Here is an 18,734-nt window from a genome sequence, read left to right as displayed (position 1 = left end):
TCTTCTGTGGTCCCCAGGCCTGTATGTTCTTATCTGCAAGAATGGGTTATGTGATCAACTATTTGACGAGGTAAGTTGTAAGATGCAGCCAAAAACATACACAGTGTGTGCTAAATGTAGGTGTGCAAGTTTTATATTTATTCATTTAAGGAAAGAAGGACAGATACAAGAATGTCATAAGGACTTGACAGAAGAATGTACAAAATGAAGGGAGTTAACAAGGCTTCAGATTAGGAAGAAGGAATAAGGACTGGTCCCACCGCCACTTTTAGCGTCTACTTGGTCAACAACACACAGACATACTTGAAATTCTACCGCTGGCCTTGAAACTCTAATATTTGAGCACTGTTTTATTGGAGGAATTCAAAACTTTCAGAGACAGTTTTTTCCCCCATCCCATTTAAAAATATTTTCAAAAAGAGGATTAATTAATTGAAGTTCAAATCACATACTCAGCTATCATGCCCACTGATGTGAACTGTTGTTACAGTTGATGTTTTCCCGCTTTATGGCAGGAATCCTATGACTTTCGCAGCCTGGCTGAGCATCCTCTGCGCTGTGTGGTACTGGCTGCACAGGTATCAGCTGAAATGTGGCGCAGGAATGGACTGTCTTTGGTCAGCCAGGTGTGATACATGTTTTTTTTGCTTAAATGTTTTAATTGCCTAAAAGGATTGACATTTATTGAGTTGCCTGTTTTTCTTTCATGCTTAGGTCTACTACTATCAAGACGTAAAATGCAGAGATGAAATGTATGATAAAGATGTCCTTATGCTTCAGGTTGGTTCATTTGCCATAAGCTACCCTCTCCACTCTGAAAATGATTTTCAAACAGCATTTGGAGTAACCTTTTTTTCTGTTGTAATAAAATTGCATTAATTATCACTTCATGCTGTCAATATGTTTTGACCATCCGTTAACCAGATGTCATATAGAAAAGTCTGCATCCTATGTGCGTTTCTGTTAAAGGCCCCATCCCATTGTGATCTTACTCCAGTGCAATTGGCCAGTTTTTTATGTCACTGTTTAGTCATTGGACCATCTATAGAACCATTATTATAGCAGCACTACTCACTTTTTTAATTAATTTTTTTAAAGATATTAGATGAAAGTTCTTTTCAGTGCTGTAATTAAAAAACAAAACAAAAAACAGGGAGTATTTTGCAATAATTTATTTTAATTGACAATAGACTACTCATACTGAACTTGACCAGAACTTTTACATTATAACCTTTCTGGGCCCACCACTGCGGATTCTGCATGGTGGGAATTTGCAGTGTTTGCAAATAAAGTTAAAAGTTAGAGTACCACTGATTGTCACACCCACCTAAGTGGGGTAAAGTTCGTTTTCTGTATTTGACCCATCCCGAGGGGGAGCGGTGAGCAGCAGCAGGGGCCACGCTCGGGGAATCATTTGGTGATCTAACCTCCCCCCAATTCCACCCCTTAATGCTGAGTGTCAAGCAGGGCAGCAATGGGTCCCATTTTTATAGTCTTTGGTATGATTGAACCCACAACCTCCCAGTCTCAGGGCGGACACTCTACCACGAGGCCACTGATCTGGTTCATGGACCTCTTTGTGTTGAAGTAAATTGAATTAAGTCAATTAAGGTGACAGGCTAATTTTATTCAGCACGCTCGCCTGTTGCTGCAAGCACTCTGCGTCATCCTCAAGCCAAAAATGGGATTGGTGACTTTTTGACGCTATGTCCCAAACGTCATTGTGGAATAGTGAAGTTGACGAGACAGTACAACCCCTAGTGTACACTACACACAATAGCAAATCTTAACCTTTTAGTTTATATGTTGCATATAAATCATTAATATTACCGTATATTTGCCAATTATTTGTCAGGACTGACTTTTTCTTTTTTTTTTTAAATTTTATTTTATTTTGTGATCTGTTGCCCTCAATGTACAGTAAAATGTCTAACTTGGTTTTACTAGTTCTGCAGACATTATGGTGAACATAACCCCCCCCCCCCCAAAAAAAAAAATAGAAGTGTAGTGTAATACAATTATAATTCAGAGGAAGTAATATTGTAATAAATCTCGTCCTATTTGATATGCGTATTCCATTTAGGAAATAACTTGCCAAACTCTGTTTGCAGATAGCTGCTTCCAGAATGGACGCCAACCATTTTCTCATGCTGATCTTACTAAGATTTGAACTCTTTAATTTCTTCAATGGGAGTGGTTCCAGCAGAGACCATGTGCGTAATGTTTCAAATTGAAAGTTATAATCGGGTGTTACTCTCAACTCTTTGTATAAATGATGACGTGGACTCATTTGCAGAATGAATTGTTGCAGTGGAATCGACTGACAGAAGAGATGCTGTATCTCCTTATCGTCATAGTTGGTAATGTGACTTTATGGCACTTATTAGTTCAATTGATGCTTAATGATGTGGCTGACCAACATGATTTGCAGGTGAGCGATACGTCCCCGGTGTCACTAACGTGACCAAAGAGGACGTGACAATGAGGGAGGTCATCCACCTGCTGTGCATTGAACCCATGGCACACAGTAGCCTGGTCAAAGGCCTGCCGGATAATGTATGCCACATTATCTTGATTCATACTATGTAGGTACAGCAATTTAACATCACATTCTTTACAGGAGAGCCATGAAACAGGCCTCGAGTCTGTAATCAACAAAGTTTCCACATTCAAGTACGTATTTGATTTTATATTTGTTTTCAGGGCTTTCTCAACATGTTTTAAGTTTTTTTTCTTCCTTTCTTTTAATGATAGGAAACCAGGAGTGTCAGGACATGGATTGTATGAGGTGAAAAGAGAGTATTTGGCCCAATTCAACCCATTCTTCTACCATTATTCAAGATCACAACACAGCAAGGTACCACTTCTCGGTAAAACTTGTTTGTTTAATATCATTCATACTATTCCTCTCTCTGATCCGTTCTAGGCGGAAGAGTCACAAAAGAAAAGACGTGTTCATGAAGGCGCTGATAAAGGTGATACACTGTAGATTTCTGCACCACCCACTCTAGTCAGTCACCTGTTTATAAACCAACTATCTGTACTAAACGATGCTTTTCTGTCTGTTTACGCTCAGCTCTCCGTCCTCCGGTGCCGCCTCCCTTCTGTCCAGCCTTCTCCTCCATCGTACGTCTCCTCTGCTGCGACATCCTCATCCATGTCCTTAGACGCGTGCTACAGAGAGCAGTTGAGGAAAAGTCTACTCACTGGACGGAAATCATGATCCAGCGGGTAACAGAACTGCATTGAATTTTGATAATTGATTTGTTTGTTACTTTCACAAAGGAGGTTATGTTGTCATTTATTTGTTTAGATGCAGCTTCCTGACTTTGGCAGTGTGCCAAAGCCTGAAGCAACCACTTGCTAACTTTATTATTTTAATTACATTTTTTACAGCAGTAATTTTGCAAAAGTTAATGTTAAATAGTAGTAAAGATCAAATATTTGGAATGACATAATTGAGTTTCAGTTATGGTCTTATCACCCTCCTGATATGTTTGTTTTGGATTCATGACCGGTCAAGTTTTGTTTTATTCAACTATTTATATTATTTTCTTGTGAAAATAGAAAATACATTTTTATTGCATTTTTTTTTTTTTTAATGAAACTTACATATTGTTTTGAATATTACAGTATTATCGTGTGTGTGACTTGACTGAAAAAAAAAACAAAAAACATTTGCAGTCTTTTAGGATTTGTATTTTAGTACCACTGCTGCTAAAGGTGATCCCATGAAACGTTGGAAATTTGATGGAAGAAAATCAATCAAGCCTTTTAAAAATATATACATTTTAAAAAGTTTTTTAATAGAAAAAAAAATCTATTCAGTGCATTTGTCAGTCATTTTAATTCAGCAAGAAACTACTATTTAACCAATTTGCTCCTAAAAACGTATAACTACATTTTTATGTTTTTTATGCTAGAGCATACAGACTGCTTTGATGCAGCCTCTGAACTGAAGAGAATGCTTGAAGCCATGGTAGTTATTACAAAACCGGCCAGCAGGTGGCAGAAGAGTATAAGAGATCAACCAGGGCCATGTTGCAAAATGCTCTTTTCCCTACAGTTTTAAACAGAATGCGAATAATGATGAAACTTAGCTATATTCTAATGCTAATTGCAGCAAAACGGGAACAGATAGAAATATAGACTCTATCTTTCTTTTGGAAGGTTCCATGTTTTTATAGCAATAGAGCACAGAGCCTTCAGTCAAAATACAGTAAAACAGCCGGGAGTGAAGGTTTTTTTTTCAGTCAAAATGGCTGGGAGTGAATGAGTTAACATGTAACTCTCAAGTCCAAGGTTTTTTTTTCATACCATTTTTCAGCTTAGTCTAAATTATATCAATTCATCCATTTAAATCTAAATGACAAACATTTAAGCTTGGGCAGAGATCTACAAAACCATTTTCTCTTGTATACCACAGGCCCTGCACCTTATTGGCCAGGCTTTGCTCGAAGAAAAAAGCCAGCTTGAGGACAACGCTTCAGAGGAAGTGACCTTTGATTTCAGCCTGAAGGCTCGGAGTAAGTCGACTTCTTCTCATATGTGCAAAATGGCGGGAAAGGGTGTTGTCATTTTCTGCAATGTGGGATTCTGCTTCTTGTCTTCTAGGAGTCGGGCTTGAACACAGCAAGACTCTTTTCCTGTTGCTATCGAAAATTAAGGGCGTTCGCTCGCTTGAAGCCCAAAAAGACACGATCACATGGCTACTACAGGTAGCTTACTCCATCAGCTAATTGGCATTAGCAATTACAAATCATGTCATTTTTTTGGGGTGGCCATCATTGTTCTGTGTGGGTGTCCTTTGCTAGATGTTTGAGATTGTCAAGTGCCTCAGAGAGAAGTCCAGTCCAACTACTTCCATGAGTGTGGAGACAAGCAAGCCTGAAGAGGTAACTACTACAACATAATGATGACTTTACACATTATCTCTTGGCCTGTTAGTGAGCAATATCATTGTGTCTTTTTAATTTGGTGCCACAGAGTGCTCAGGACAAAGAAAAAGCTGAGCGCAAAAGAAAGGCCGAAGCAGCCAAACTTCACCGTCAGAAAATCATGGCCCAGATGTCAGCCATGCAGAAAAACTTCATCGAGTCTAACAAGATGCTTTATGACAACATGCCGGAGAGCGGCATACAGGGAGAGCCAATTGCATTTACAGAGAGGTGAGGAGAGATGCTTGAAAAACATTCTTCAAATGACAATTCTATCAATTCAATTTGTGCTATCTATATTTCCGGTAGTTCAATGGAGCAGAAGGAGCTGTGCGTTGCCGTGGGACCCCATCGAGGGGCCGCCCCCGCTGAGAGGGAGGTGCTGACCTGCATTCTTTGTCAGGAGGAGCAGGAAGTGGCGTCCCAGGCTCCGGCCATGGTACTGACTGGGTGTGTGCAGAGATCCACTGTGTTGACCCAGTGCAGAGGAAAGATGCCAACAAGCAGTGCTGACGGTCAGCCTCCATTCACTTAATAACAATGTTTTCAGTTGCCATATTGGTGGAATAAACTATAATAGGACACACACAGTTAGTAGGATGACTGAGTCGATGCATAATGCAAGCTATCGTTTGTAGAGTCTGCGCTGATTGAGTGGTTTCTTTACGCGTGACGTCTCATCAGTTGCAAATAATACGGTTTACTCTTGTCTGTTTTGGACAATGATAATGCCAAACACAGGTTTAAAAATAACAAGAACTTCAAAACACATAGAACACGTTAGATGTTCTCCTTAAACAACTGGAAATGTTCATAATAAGATCATCTTTACCACAACATTAGGTAGTGTATTGTTTTATACCTTCATATCCACGTAGGTAAGAAGAGGCATACATTTAAAAGCCCTTTTGTGTGTGTGTTTTTTTTTAAAGATACAGCAACATCCTACGCATTATTTATGCCTCCTGAACTGGCTGTGGGCACCCACACGGGCAGCTGTGGACACGTCATGCATGCCACATGTTGGCAGAAGTAAGTAAGCAATTAATAAGAGTAGAGTTGGGCGTAATCATGGTTGATTGATTGTTAATAATAGGGTTGTGTTGTGCGAATTGATTGTAATGTTAACTAATGCAATGTTCCCTCGCTACTCCGCAATTCAATTATTGCCATTTCACTCTATCGCGGACTTTCCTTTGTGACATTTGTCACCCAGTTTCTCGTTAAGGTCAATTATTTTAAGATAATAAAACAAACAAACTTCAATTTAGTTATTCAGTTGACATTTTGTCGTCGTCCTCATGTGCTACCATGCTGGTAAACACTGATATATAAAATTTCCCCCCAAAACACTGACAGATCATTTTAAAGGAAGACCTATATTGTATATTCCAATATAGCATTTTCCTTAAAATTGCATGAAAATAATTGCAATTTTCTATTCTTATTAATTTTTCATTTGTAGTTCCTGATCGTACGATACCTTGAAATAAGGCCTGGATATCGGCCTGATATCATACCCGGTATCGGCATTTGCCCATCCCTAATAAAAAGCACTCCCTCCGTTTGCTCTAATTCTTGCATCGCTATCCCGTGTGTTTTTCATTAATAGATATTTTGAAGCGGTCCAGAACACCACCAGAAACAGACTCCACACTGAATTGATTATTGACCTTGAGAATGGGGAGTACTTGTGTCCTTTGTGCAAGTCGCTATGCAACACCGTTGTCCCCCTCATCCCGCTGGAGCCACTCGTGTTCAACTAGTGAGTTCAATCCACCTTCTTTGTTAGTGAGGTCTATACGCATTTATCATGTCAATGTACACATTGTGTTTGCCTTTGCAGTGAAAATGCAGAGATAATTGGTCAACATTTGACCCTGAGTCGCTGGATCGATATTCTTGAGGCCAGGATTAAAGGACTCAACATGCAGGAAAATGGTGAGCCGAGATACAAGTCATCTACTAGCATATGGACAAAAATATTTCGACGCCAATTAAAATTCCTCGCGCTTTCCTACAGATTGCGACATGGAAAGCAATAATGATGGTGACACAGTTTTATGTGGAGACGGTCAGCCGGATTTCAGGGCCATATTGAGTTATGGCGTACAAGAACCGTGAGGAATCCTCCTTCTTTATCTCATCTCTCCTTTTATCCTAAAACGTTGTTCTTGACTGCTTGTATTTAGGAGGAAGTTCTCCGAGAGTATAGCAGAGATGCTGGCGGTGTGCGCCAGCACGGTCCATAGAGTTGGGCTTCAGACTGTACCTAATGAGCTGTGCCCACGTGTGCCCCTTATGGCCTGGAACACCTGTGCCTTCACTATTCAAGCGATTGGTGTGACTCTTTCTTGAAAAGCTTCTTTATATTCACTATCAACGCGATTGTCAGTGTGAATGCTGTGTCTTCACAGAGAACATTTTGCTGGAAGAGGACAAGCCGCTCTTTGGGTCTTTACAAAATAGACAGGTTGGTCTGCAACAAAGCACATTTATATGATAATAATTAGAGCTTTAACAAAAAAAAAGATGTTATTGTTAAATGCTTTTTCTTTTTTAGCTGGCAGGTCTGAAGGCAATTGTTCAGTTTTCAGCAGCACAAAGAATTAAAAGCTCCCAGGCAGTCATCCAAAGACACTTTGCTGATATGTTAGCAGGTACAATACCTTAATACAACACATTTGCACTTTTCATTTGTTTTGTGTGACATCTTTTACATCATGAAATTATCTCAAATCCCAGTTCTGCTTCCGGTCACGAGCAGAAAGAACACGCCTTCTATTCTGGAAGTCGACTTCTTCCATCTTCTGGTAGGTGATCGTCTGTGGGAGCAATTCAGTTGACATTCTGTCCATTTCAGTCGATAACTACTACGACATAGGGATGGGAAACGAAAACCGGTTCTTGTTGAGTGTTTCAATTCCTGGGTATTGTTTTATTTATGTATTGCCATTTTTGCAAACGATTCCCTTAGCGGTTCCGTGTGGGACGATGACGTCACAACGCGCGCATCATTTCCGTGCGCGTCGAGCAACAAACATGGCGCCACGCTCGAAAGTTTGTTGACATCTTCCAAGAAAAGCTAACAAAAGGCCAACTTGCAATATTGCAAATAGGATATTTCCTCTCAGGGAGGAAACACTACCATCTATGCAAACGCACAGCATGCGATAACCGTGTGCCGTTTTTGTGAGCGCTCCGGGGTCAGGGCGGGGTATCAACCCAGCAGCAACGGCCGCCAGCAATGCAAGCGTTCTCTCCTATCAGCACTATTAGCGCCAGTTTGCCTTTATGTGAAACGTGCCGTTAGTAACTGTTAATGTTAAATCCCGTATCTCACTAAACGGCGCCGACTTGCGAAGGTAAACGCCGCGACGCGTGAGTTGTTTTTTTTCATCAGGGTTCATTCAAGGTGGCAAAGATGTACAGAACGAACAATGACTTAAAAGCAACACTCGCTACTTCCACAGATTCTGAATCTGCTCACGTGAGTCACACACCAGTCTACTGGCTGCGTCTGTTTTGACTGAGGCAGGGAGGAGCAGTTTTTCAGTGCTCAGTTTATATGAGTGTTGAAATGATTTAAATAATAAAATTTTTTAAAATGTTTTTTTAAAGTTTTTTTTTCTTTTGTTTTCTTTTTTTCTTCTTCTGGGGACTCCATTGAGGAGTCATCGACTGTGGACCTCTTAAAACTTCACTATTGGGTTTGATACTTTTAAAAATGTCTCTTGTTTACAGATACAACTAAGACATGAAAAAGTGGATGCTAATTTATGTTTATTCACCTTTTCCCCCCAAAAAGAATAAGAGAATCGATAAAGAATTGAATCGTTATACAGAATCGAAAACTGAATCGGAATCGTAAAAATCTTATCAATTCCCATCCCTACTAATCCGTGTATATTACATGTTATTGTTAATACACTTTTTATATGAGAATTGCACAGTGCTACAGTTTGACGCATTTGAGGTAAACAAAAAAAAAAAGGTGTTTATTTGAGTGGACACATATAAATTAGTACAAATGTTTGTGGACTGACTGGTGGTGCTGATATAAACAAGAGTGCTAGCTTTTAATGTTATTCCTAAAAATGAATGGATGTGACATCTTTGTAATCTCAAGAAGTGAGTATTCATATGTAGTAAATGCTAAATGTTGTCTTTGTACCTGTGTGTGTTTCCAGGTGGGTTTAGTGTTATCTCTGCCTTCGCTGTACCAGGAGGAGGCTGTAGACTTGCAGCCTTCTGCTGTCAGCTCAGCCTACAACCATCTACACATCCTGCATCTGGTCACAATGGCTCACGTCGTGCAGGTGCTGCTTCTAGCAACAGGTAAACACAATGCAAATATTACCATGCAACCTGCTCTCCTAGTGCTGATCATGTTACCTCTTGAATCACTGGAGAAATGTGTGAATCGACAGAATATCTAGTGGGAAAAATGACAAATACATGAATATTGATATTGTCGTCGTTTATGCTTACCTGTTTAGTATAGGCATTACAAGAGATGCTCTAAGGCAGGTATACTTAAATACAAATCTTAAAAGGGCGATTTTTTTTTTTTAAAGAGTCAAAGGTCTCAATATTGAGGTCTGTCATGCCACATGAAATAATTCTGTAATATTCAAAACAAAACACGAACCAAAATAAAATGTAATTTTTATTTTGACATGCAGTCAGTTGTAGCTGTGCATTAATCTATTTGTATTTATTTCTGGTAATGTATTCTAACTTAGTAGAATTCTGGAAAATAAAAGAAGTAAATATTCTAAGTGTAAACCCTCCATCAGGCCTTCTCTCTGTACTATCGTCAAAAGAGTTCAATGCTATTTTATGATAAGATGAACCATTTGTTGTCTAAAATAATTATTTCTTGTGCAGAAATGCCTGTTGTGGTTGGTGATGAGGAAACAGAGGAGGCTAGAGCAGCAGCCGAACTACACACTGTTGTGTCACAACACACTGGAAGGTACACGTGGCCAATTATTGCTTGCTTAGTGCTTTTGAATCCAACAAGACAGTACTGCACTTTTCTTAATGGTAATGGAAACACTATTCCTTGTTCCCTGCTTTAATGTTCACGGGTCGTAAATGCAGCAACAACAAAAAAAAAAGAAAAGAAAAGCAGGCTGGTAATGATAATACATTAATGTGAAAATAAATTTGCCACAAGTCCTGGTTAAAGCGGACATTTTCTCTATATGATGGAAAGGCACAGACACATTTGCACAGATAATGCTTTGCTCGCTACTCAAAAGCAGAGGTGGGAGGTGTAAGGTGGCTCAAACCATTTTTAGGCATAAAGGGGTATACTGTATTTTTGTGTGTGAAAATATTGCATTTCAACCAAATACTGTATGTTTTTTTTTTTTTACAATTTTCTAGCTAATAAAGAGCGCACAATTAAATCAATAAAATGTTTTCGGTGCTTGGATTCTCTTGATTCTCTTTCAGGGTACTTCAGCACTCCTAAAAATGGGCTAGACAAGCCCATTATATCTACAGTGCTTTTTAGATGATGTAATAGTATAGGATAACATACTGCGGCTTTTGTCATGTTGAACTGATTATTGTTTTCTTTCCAGGCTACTTCCTGATGTGTGCGGCAGTTTTGTGGCCGAAAGAGTGAAGACGGGAATCAAGTCTTTTCTGCGCTGTACCGCTCTCTTTTTCAGCTGTCTTACCGGTGTCCGTCCTCCGGAGGAGCTTTTTGGTGCATCTGGTAGGTGGATTGGCAGGTTGGGAACCAGGCCCTGATACAAATAGCATGAAAGGATGCAGCCTATTTTCTTTGTTCGCAATTTCTTGAATTAACAATTTGTAGTATGTAAGACTTTGATATTATTTCAAACTGCCATATGATGATGTACAGTATTCTTATACCGTCCGTATCTTACACCAACATTTTGTGGCTGTTGCAGTTTCTTGTCAAGGTCAAATGGAGGCAATATGCAGCTATTTGGCACTGCCCTCCAATGTGTTCCAGCTTTTCCAGGACCACAGAGACACTGTGGCACCACTGTTGCAAAGGTGGGTGTTTAATATTAGCATTAGGAGTAATGTTTTCAACATAAATGACTGAATACAATTTTTTTTTTTGCTTTAAGGTGGTGCAGCAGCCCAGCAATAACCAAAGGTCTGAGAGGCAAAACTCAGACAATCAGGTAGTTGATTTGCTTTTTAAATTAAGAGTCACGCTATATTCTACCTATTCAGTCTGTAAATTCTTGTTCAACAGATTCCCGAGGAGAAGAAATCAACTTATTGACCTCCCCGAGGACTATAGCGCTCTTCTCAACCAAGCCAGCCATTTTCAGTATGTGCCGCACAGCTCCTTCATTCCAAGGAAAAGTTTGGGCTTTGGGGATCTCATCTCTTGTGCTTGCCCTCCTCAGGTGCCCCAAATCGGCAGATGACGAGAGGAAGCATCCCACTCTGTGCCTATTCTGTGGCGCCATGCTGTGTTCTCAAAGCTCCTGCTGCCTCAGTCAGCTGGATGGAGAAGATGTGGGCGCCTGCACCGCACATGCCGCCGTTTGCGGCGCGGGAGTGGGCATGTTCCTTAGGTGTGTTTCAAGACCCGAATATTGATTGTGACTTCAACGTACCCCACAGTTTTGTAGCGTGATATTGTTTGTACCCGCTGGCAGGATACGAGAGTGTGAAATTGTACTGATGGCCAGCAAAACCAGAGGAAGCACATATCCCGCTCCTTATTTGGATGACTATGGCGAGACTGATCCACATCTCGGGTAAGAATCTTTGTGTTCCCTGTCATAATAATGGTAATGGAAATAATAATATATTTTGTTTACCTGTGCACAACAGACTAAATGACACGAACACTGACTTATGCCACCCACCCCTTTTTCTCAATTTCAGTACTTTTTTTTTTATGTATGTATTTTTTTCTCTCTGACATTTTTCTTTGAGTCTCTAGAAAATCTCTATTTAAATAATATTCATGCATTAAGGTGCTCAGTTTCCCATTACTTTGACCATATATTTTCATTAGCCTATTAATAGCATAAGCATCTAAGTCATTTTTTAATGTTTTAGAAAAATGGGGGAAAAAATAAATAAACACAAAGTGCCAGTTATCTTGGAATGAGAATCTACAAAGACGTGAAGAAAAGTTGTTTTTTTTAGCAAGCACATTGGTATTTTTATTGATATTTTGACAGTGAGTGATTGACAATTTGGCATTTCAATGAGACTCATTCTACTCATCAGAATATTGTTGACTGCCACTTCATACTTATCTTAATTTGATTTCTTCCAAATTGTACACATTTTTTAATGTGTAAATGTATAACAAGGTGGGTGATAGATACCCAAGTCATTTAGTCACTAAAAAATTTAGAAAAAGGTCTCATCTCTCAAAACCCTGATTCTACACCCTAAATTCTAAATGAAATGTTTTATTCTTTTGAGTTTGGTAGAAACTTTGCTTCATTTTTTTATAATGTGTTAAAGATGCATGGGCACATAACCAAACACAAATATTAGCAACCATGTCAACAACTTCACTGGGCAATCAAGTATGTGCCGGTAATCCGAAGCTAATACTGTTAGCTAACGTTAATCTGAGCAGTCAACAAAACTCAGTTCAACTCTGCTTACCTTTTTGCCTTTGACATGATAGAGGGAGGGGCGCGGGTGTTTTTCGGTGATGTAGGTGTTCATGCATGATAATGCCTCGGTGCGTGATAGTGTTTCAGAGAGTGTAGTCCAGCAGTCATCCCTTGAAAGTGGCTCTGGATCTGAATTAGGTGTTGGGGGTGGTCATTATGTAAATTTGTTGTTACGTAACAGTGGGGCAGATGCGCAGACTGGCTCACTCATTGACACATTTTCAGAAATGGGTATCAAAAAGATTTACTTGTTTGTTAAATTTGGAATGGGTAGGCATTCCAGAGGCCATACGTAGAGGAGATATTAGAAAGTAAATCCTCCATATCCTAATCAATCGATTGTTTCTGTTTGTGTTCCCAAGGAGGGGCAATCCACTGCACCTTTGTCCGGAGCGTTACAGGAAATTGAAGCAGATGTGGCAGCAGCACTGCATACTGGAGGAGATCGCTCGCAGCCTGGAGTTGGTCAACGTCATGTTCGCTTTCGACTGGCAAATGTTGTGACGTCGGAGCAGAGCGAAGCCGTCGGAGCTGCTCTCTGCTGCTTCCCCTTGATGTGCGTATACGCACGCACGGTGACGCTTCCTTAGAAGTGCCAGCCTCCTGCTGGAGCTCAAAGAGAGATTAGGGAAAGCAAGAGAGAGACGAAATGGACAGAAAGAAAGGATGGAGGTTGTGTAGTTGATGAACAAAGCGCATTAGCCTTGTTTTGATTTATCATTTTTGGGAATGCAAATAACCTCCTGCTAGTAGAGATGTATTCAAAAAAAGACAATACAATACATGAGATCCACACACCATCACATTCACGTTGTGATGTCCATTAACCATTTTTAATCTTTGGTATCTCACTAGCGTAGCATCTGACAAGCAGCTACGTGATTTCCGTAGCTTAAATTTCTTCCAATTTTTTAAACCCCCTTGGGTTTCTCAATCACAAATCATGTATCAAGCCAAACCTACGCAATACTGTATTGACTGAATGTTACTTTCCCCACAAGGTCACTTTTTAACACTTCAAGTAAAGAAAAATTATGTCACACAGTTTATTGCAACACCTTTTCATCGTATGTTACCCTTTGGAAATAGGTGCATTTAGTATGTTTGTGCTGTTTGATAGCGCAACATTGTAATAAAATCACCAGTCTATCTAATCAATGGCTCCTACTTTAACATGTACATAAACAAATGGGATATAATCTAGAAACCTAATTAATCAGCAATCAAGTACTTCTACACTCTATTCAATAGATTGTAGAAGTACCTGGTTGTTGATTAATTATGCTTGAACTCTGAGTTGGTCAAGGCAAGTTCTTGCTTTTTTTTCAATCCGCACTACAGTAAATAATAAATGCCTACACACTGTTCAAATGCCAGGTTTCATACATGTTAAATTTTTTTTGAATAAGGTCAACCATTAAAGAACTTTTTTCAACGAGTACCACTCAATTGGAGAGGGAAAGTAAACATTAAGACCTAAGATCTGGTTGCGTAAGTGTGCACACCCACTTATAACGGGATGTTGATGTGTTTAAAATTTTCCATTCACACTCACACCTGCCATCATGCAAGGTGCCTCTGATTCACTACAAACACATTTAACATGTTTTAGTAGGCTTTCCTTGACGTTTTTGTAGTCACATCTTGCATCACAAGTTATGCTCCTCAGCTTCCAGAGCATCGGAGGATCTCATTGCTCAACAAGTTGGAGAAGGCTACAAAAAGAATTTCCAAGGGGTTTTAACCCATAGAGCATAATAATCGCCTTACACAAGTGATAACTGGTCAATTTGAGATTTCCCATTTTACACACATGGGGAAAATGCTCTGTCCGATGAAACCAAGAGCAAACTTTTTGGTCATTCTTCCAAAATATATGTTTGGTGCACAAACACAACAATGCTCTTTCAGCAAAAGAGCACTGTACTGTACCTCCCATGAAGTATTGGGGCATCATCGTTATCTGGGGCTGTTTTCCTAACTGTCTTAGTCAAGGTGAAAAGCAACATGTACAGTAGCAGTCAATGTTGGCACAAAAACCTACCAGAATCTCTAAACTTTATTATGGGTTAATCAGAGGCACTTTAAATGGTGACAGTTGTGTGCAGACTCCCATTTAACAAGAGTTTGAATATGATTGGTTAATTTTTTAACACAGCCACATTCCTGTGTTATTGTTGTTGATTTTCATTTGAGTTCTACAAGTTGTAGGTCAAAATAGGGTGTAAAAAGTTTTTTGAACAGCCTGGGTGTGTAGACTTTTTATATTGCATATATGAACAAAAGTCATTGGACACACCTATCAATCAATGAGGATTTGAATTAGACCCATTAGTTGCCCTTTAACATTTTGGACAATTGTATGCTTGTAATGGTGTGTGAACATTTTGGGGGAACCCCTTGAATGTGGATAGAACCCTGACATCAACCCCATCTAAAACAGCTGGGGTAGACTGCAACAGAGATTGTGAGCAAGACCCTCGCAGTACTGACACGCCAAAATGTTAAGGACAAGCTGTTGACATATGTTAGATTTTCCTCAATTTTCAAATGTCCACATCCTCTGGTGTCCCATTACTTTTACTTGTGTCCATATAGTGTTTACAGCCATTCTACCCCCGCAAAAAAGATCAGTTCAAAACATTTAGTTGGATGGTGATTGGATGTAAACTTGATACCAATACAACTTCTCCAAGTTCAAAAAGGCATCACAGTTTCTTTGAGCAAAGCACACAAGAATTCTCCAAAATCTTGCGTGAGAAAAGGTTTCATCACTCAAAAATTAAAAGACAAGTGTTCCGGCAAGTGGTGTGTGGAGAGTGCAGTCTAAGGCAAGGCAAGGCCACATCATCCACAGCCACATTGTCCTGTAACCCTTTAAGTGTCAGAGGCAGGTTGTTTTACCCTGCATTAAAAAGGCTCTGATAGATTGTTAATTTGCACATCAGTCAGAAATGATCTTTAAAATGTCCTTTCTCCTCCAGGTAAAAATTATTAAAGGTGTGATGCTAAATATGAGCGAGGCATCTTTTATTTCCAACATGAAATTTTCCATAGTCCAGTTCCCGGTCAGCTGGCTACAGGTATTTTCTGGGGAGGCACATTATCCGGCCCGTAGTGAGCTTTGGAAGTGGAGGGTACGTTGATGTTGGGGTCCCCGTTGTTGGCGGCGTCCACGTGGTTGTTTTTGCTGAGGGTCTTGATGATGTTCAAGTTGCTTCGAGCCGTTTCTATGAAACTGTTCTCCAGCAGCCAGCCGTCAGAATCGCAGTCGGGGTCTCCAAGTCTCAGCATGTTCTCCAAGGACGTCTGGAGGTAACGCACGCCCGTCAACACCGACAGCTAAAACAACACAACAGGCTCGTGAATTGCTTGAGAGTAAATTGGGACTAGAGCATCAGAATTTCACCATACTGTATATCGTATACTTTCTTGACTGACCTCAAAGAGCCACGTGATGAGCACAGTCAGGCCAATGGAGTGTACGATGCCGCTGTAGTAGTCCAAGAGGGCCTGGTGACACCCTCTGGTCCACAGGTTGAGCTGCTCCGTGTGGTGGTCATAGTTGAAGTGGGCCGAATTGTTGTTGACCTGCTGCTGGATGCATGGTCGAGGGGAGTTGACATTGCAGCAGCTGAAAGGGACGCCGTCCATCAGGTACTTGCCTTCCACGTTGCTCCTCAGGCGACTAATTGAAACACAGGAGAGGTTCAGTGGGTCTGAGCTGGCCAACGCGTCACTGGGGCTTTCAGCAAAATTTTAATTTGAGTCCCTCTATTTATGCCAGTAATATTGATTGTTGATTGTTCATTTCTTATTTTCCACTTGAGGGACTAGAATGAGTAGAATACATGCCACGTTCAAGATCAGATGGGTTTACTAATTCCAAGTGATAAAGCGTTAACACAGGTATAATGGATTTAGGCCCACTAAAATTATAAACCATAAAGCAGTGAACTAACATTTACATTACTGTGCCATTTGATTTATTTTTAGTCTGAAAAACCGCAACAACAAAATTTTTTTTTGTTTTTCAGACTTATTTTTGTTACAAAAATAATCTGTTGTGCAAGAACAGCAATAAAGTGCCACAATATATTAAATCAGGAAATACCAGATGTGACGTAACAAAAAAGGTTGGGGTGGGGGAAACTTTTTTTTTTTTAATTACCCATTGACCATGCATCAATAGCCATCAATTATTGGCAGATTTTCCCCTATTGGTGTCCTTTTAATGCAGGGGTCACCAACCTTTTTGAAGCTGAGAGCTACTTGGGTAGTAATTAATGCGATGTTTCATACACACTTCTGAAATAATATGCTCGGCTTTATTAGTGATATAATTATGTTAATAATAGTTATATTCATGATTGTGTTTTTTTACAATAATTAGGAAAACAAATATAAATACTTTTTATCGAATTATCTGTCACTGCTCACCTTTTTAAGTAACTTCTCCAACATTCCTATTAAATAACAATGTCCCATCACCGGTGAGCTTGCTCCGGCCGAAAACAGGCCGACCAATCAAATTCGTCTATTTGCGTGACGTCGTCTTCGTGAGCAACGTCAGTCTTCACTCTTCAGGTTTTTCCTGCAACAACTACATAAGTCATTTACTATTATCTCTCTTCGGCTGGATGTTGGATTCTTACTCCGTCTACGCAGGAGGAAAAAAAAAAGACTTCAACGAGTCGCTTTTCTGACGTCACTCTGCTCTTCGCTCATTGGTTCATTCCACTGTCTGTTTGCTCAGGTTTGCCCCGCCTCATAAACGCGACTGATAGGACGGTTGACGAGACTCACTCTCCCGCGAGTGAGTCTGGATTTCCAGGCTTTTTTTTATTTTTATTTTACTCTGGTGACCCCTGCTCTAATGACTGTTTGCATTTGGTTGCCCCCTAGTGGTCGCAGGGTCCTAAGCAGGTGCTTGATAAGGTCATGCCTTGTGCAGGCTCAAAGGGTTTCAATGTGAGACCCTCCTTTTGCGCCTCCACAGAAATGCCACCATGTGCAGCTGTACACATTGCCCATACCAGAAACGTTTACTGATTAATGAGTGCTTGGTACTTACTCAACCACATCTCTGTGAGACATGTCCAGGTAGCGGTTACTGATCCACTGGATTCGGAACCAGTCTGTGTAAGCCTTGTTGCCGCAGCACTGGAACTCAATCTGTAGCATGTCCACAGCACGCTTCAGGAAACACCTCCCCGGCGTGTCCGTGTCCTTGTAGTACTTCATGGCCTTGCTCAGGCCTTCTCTCAGGGACTCATCCAGCTCCCAATGCATGGTATAGCACATAAGAGCCCCCACCAGTATGCAGAAAGTGAAGAAGAAGGTGCATACAATGTAGGGAAGCATGATTAGCTTCCAGCGGAGGAACTTGGCCGTGTCGACGCAGTCGTAGCAGATCTTGCCGCCCAGGAAGTTAATGGCACAGGCAATGAGGCCGACGGAGATGAGCATGTTGGGAACGTACTGAATGTCCGTGTCGGCCATCAGCTCCCACCGCTTATTGAGCTCCACCTTAAGGAAGAGGCCCAGGCTGAACAGAATCACGCCCGTCACTACGGAAATCCAATTTAGGATCCAAAGCACCTGAGCTAGTTTGTCCCTCCTGGTCTTGGTAAAGGTCACTTTCAAAACAGCCATTGTTTATATCCTGTTTGCCTGTGGATGGATTAAGGTAGTAAATCAGAAAGAGGAGCTGACAATTCGGTGGGAAGATGTAGAGTTTTCCTAGAGTCCTTTCATAAGCAGCTTAGCCTGTTTGTGTTGATGTTTATTTTGTCTATTATACATCTACATGCTATGACCACAAACATTACCGTATATGAAAAAAAGTGTTTATACTTCTGGATTGACAAAGCACCTTACAATGTCATTAGAGTGAGGTTGCTCAAGAAAAAACAGGTGATAAGATGTGGTTGTCACATCCACTTACCTTAACCTGCTTAGCGATTAGTAGAAAGGCTCAAGTAATTTTTCCATCTCATCTTTTTCTTCTCGTTGTCTTCCAGGCTTGCTCACATAAAGCAACAAGTATAGTAGTAAAAGAAGTAGTAGACAGACAGGTTGTATAAAGGCAGCCGCAAGCACTAGTAGCCAAGCAATGACCCTCCTCCTAATCCCCTTTAATCATTATTCAGCC

General features: G+C 40.4%; 2 protein-coding genes across 2 annotated transcripts in view; one reads left to right on the top strand and one right to left on the bottom strand.

The window, feature by feature from the left end:
- ubr1 (ubiquitin protein ligase E3 component n-recognin 1) overlaps window positions 1-13,734 on the top strand; it is a 20,542-nt gene extending 6,808 nt beyond the window's left edge. Inside the window, exons 16-47 of the mRNA XM_077555382.1 lie at window positions 18-70; window positions 516-626; window positions 715-780; window positions 2,112-2,213; window positions 2,297-2,360; window positions 2,432-2,556; window positions 2,621-2,673; window positions 2,755-2,857; window positions 2,927-2,975; window positions 3,077-3,231; window positions 4,427-4,526; window positions 4,615-4,718; window positions 4,815-4,895; window positions 4,987-5,168; window positions 5,247-5,452; window positions 5,870-5,969; window positions 6,550-6,702; window positions 6,784-6,878; window positions 6,961-7,057; window positions 7,130-7,278; window positions 7,355-7,410; window positions 7,501-7,597; window positions 7,683-7,750; window positions 9,128-9,275; window positions 9,828-9,915; window positions 10,532-10,668; window positions 10,868-10,976; window positions 11,054-11,110; window positions 11,185-11,262; window positions 11,342-11,512; window positions 11,597-11,698; window positions 12,943-13,734. Of these exons, the coding sequence (XP_077411508.1) occupies window positions 18-70; window positions 516-626; window positions 715-780; window positions 2,112-2,213; window positions 2,297-2,360; window positions 2,432-2,556; window positions 2,621-2,673; window positions 2,755-2,857; window positions 2,927-2,975; window positions 3,077-3,231; window positions 4,427-4,526; window positions 4,615-4,718; window positions 4,815-4,895; window positions 4,987-5,168; window positions 5,247-5,452; window positions 5,870-5,969; window positions 6,550-6,702; window positions 6,784-6,878; window positions 6,961-7,057; window positions 7,130-7,278; window positions 7,355-7,410; window positions 7,501-7,597; window positions 7,683-7,750; window positions 9,128-9,275; window positions 9,828-9,915; window positions 10,532-10,668; window positions 10,868-10,976; window positions 11,054-11,110; window positions 11,185-11,262; window positions 11,342-11,512; window positions 11,597-11,698; window positions 12,943-13,084 (3,401 nt within the window). The 3' untranslated portion in view covers window positions 13,085-13,734. The remainder of the gene's footprint in view (window positions 1-17; window positions 71-515; window positions 627-714; window positions 781-2,111; window positions 2,214-2,296; window positions 2,361-2,431; window positions 2,557-2,620; window positions 2,674-2,754; window positions 2,858-2,926; window positions 2,976-3,076; window positions 3,232-4,426; window positions 4,527-4,614; window positions 4,719-4,814; window positions 4,896-4,986; window positions 5,169-5,246; window positions 5,453-5,869; window positions 5,970-6,549; window positions 6,703-6,783; window positions 6,879-6,960; window positions 7,058-7,129; window positions 7,279-7,354; window positions 7,411-7,500; window positions 7,598-7,682; window positions 7,751-9,127; window positions 9,276-9,827; window positions 9,916-10,531; window positions 10,669-10,867; window positions 10,977-11,053; window positions 11,111-11,184; window positions 11,263-11,341; window positions 11,513-11,596; window positions 11,699-12,942) is intronic.
- On the bottom strand, window positions 13,392-18,734 carry LOC144042108 (photoreceptor outer segment membrane glycoprotein 2-like). Its single transcript, XM_077555387.1, has 4 exons — window positions 18,528-18,734; window positions 17,655-18,253; window positions 16,022-16,268; window positions 13,392-15,922 (listed from the first exon to the last, which is right to left on the bottom strand). The coding sequence occupies exons 2-4, from the start codon at window positions 18,233-18,235 to the stop codon at window positions 15,650-15,652; spliced, it is 1,101 nt and encodes a 366-aa protein (XP_077411513.1). The 5' UTR covers window positions 18,236-18,253; window positions 18,528-18,734; the 3' UTR covers window positions 13,392-15,649.

This window comes from Vanacampus margaritifer, chromosome 1 (genome assembly GCF_051991255.1).
Source record: "Vanacampus margaritifer isolate UIUO_Vmar chromosome 1, RoL_Vmar_1.0, whole genome shotgun sequence".
NCBI lineage: Eukaryota > Metazoa > Chordata > Actinopteri > Syngnathiformes > Syngnathidae > Vanacampus > Vanacampus margaritifer.
The sequence above is the reverse complement of the archived record's forward strand: the minus strand, read 5'-3'. Positions and strand labels throughout refer to the sequence as shown.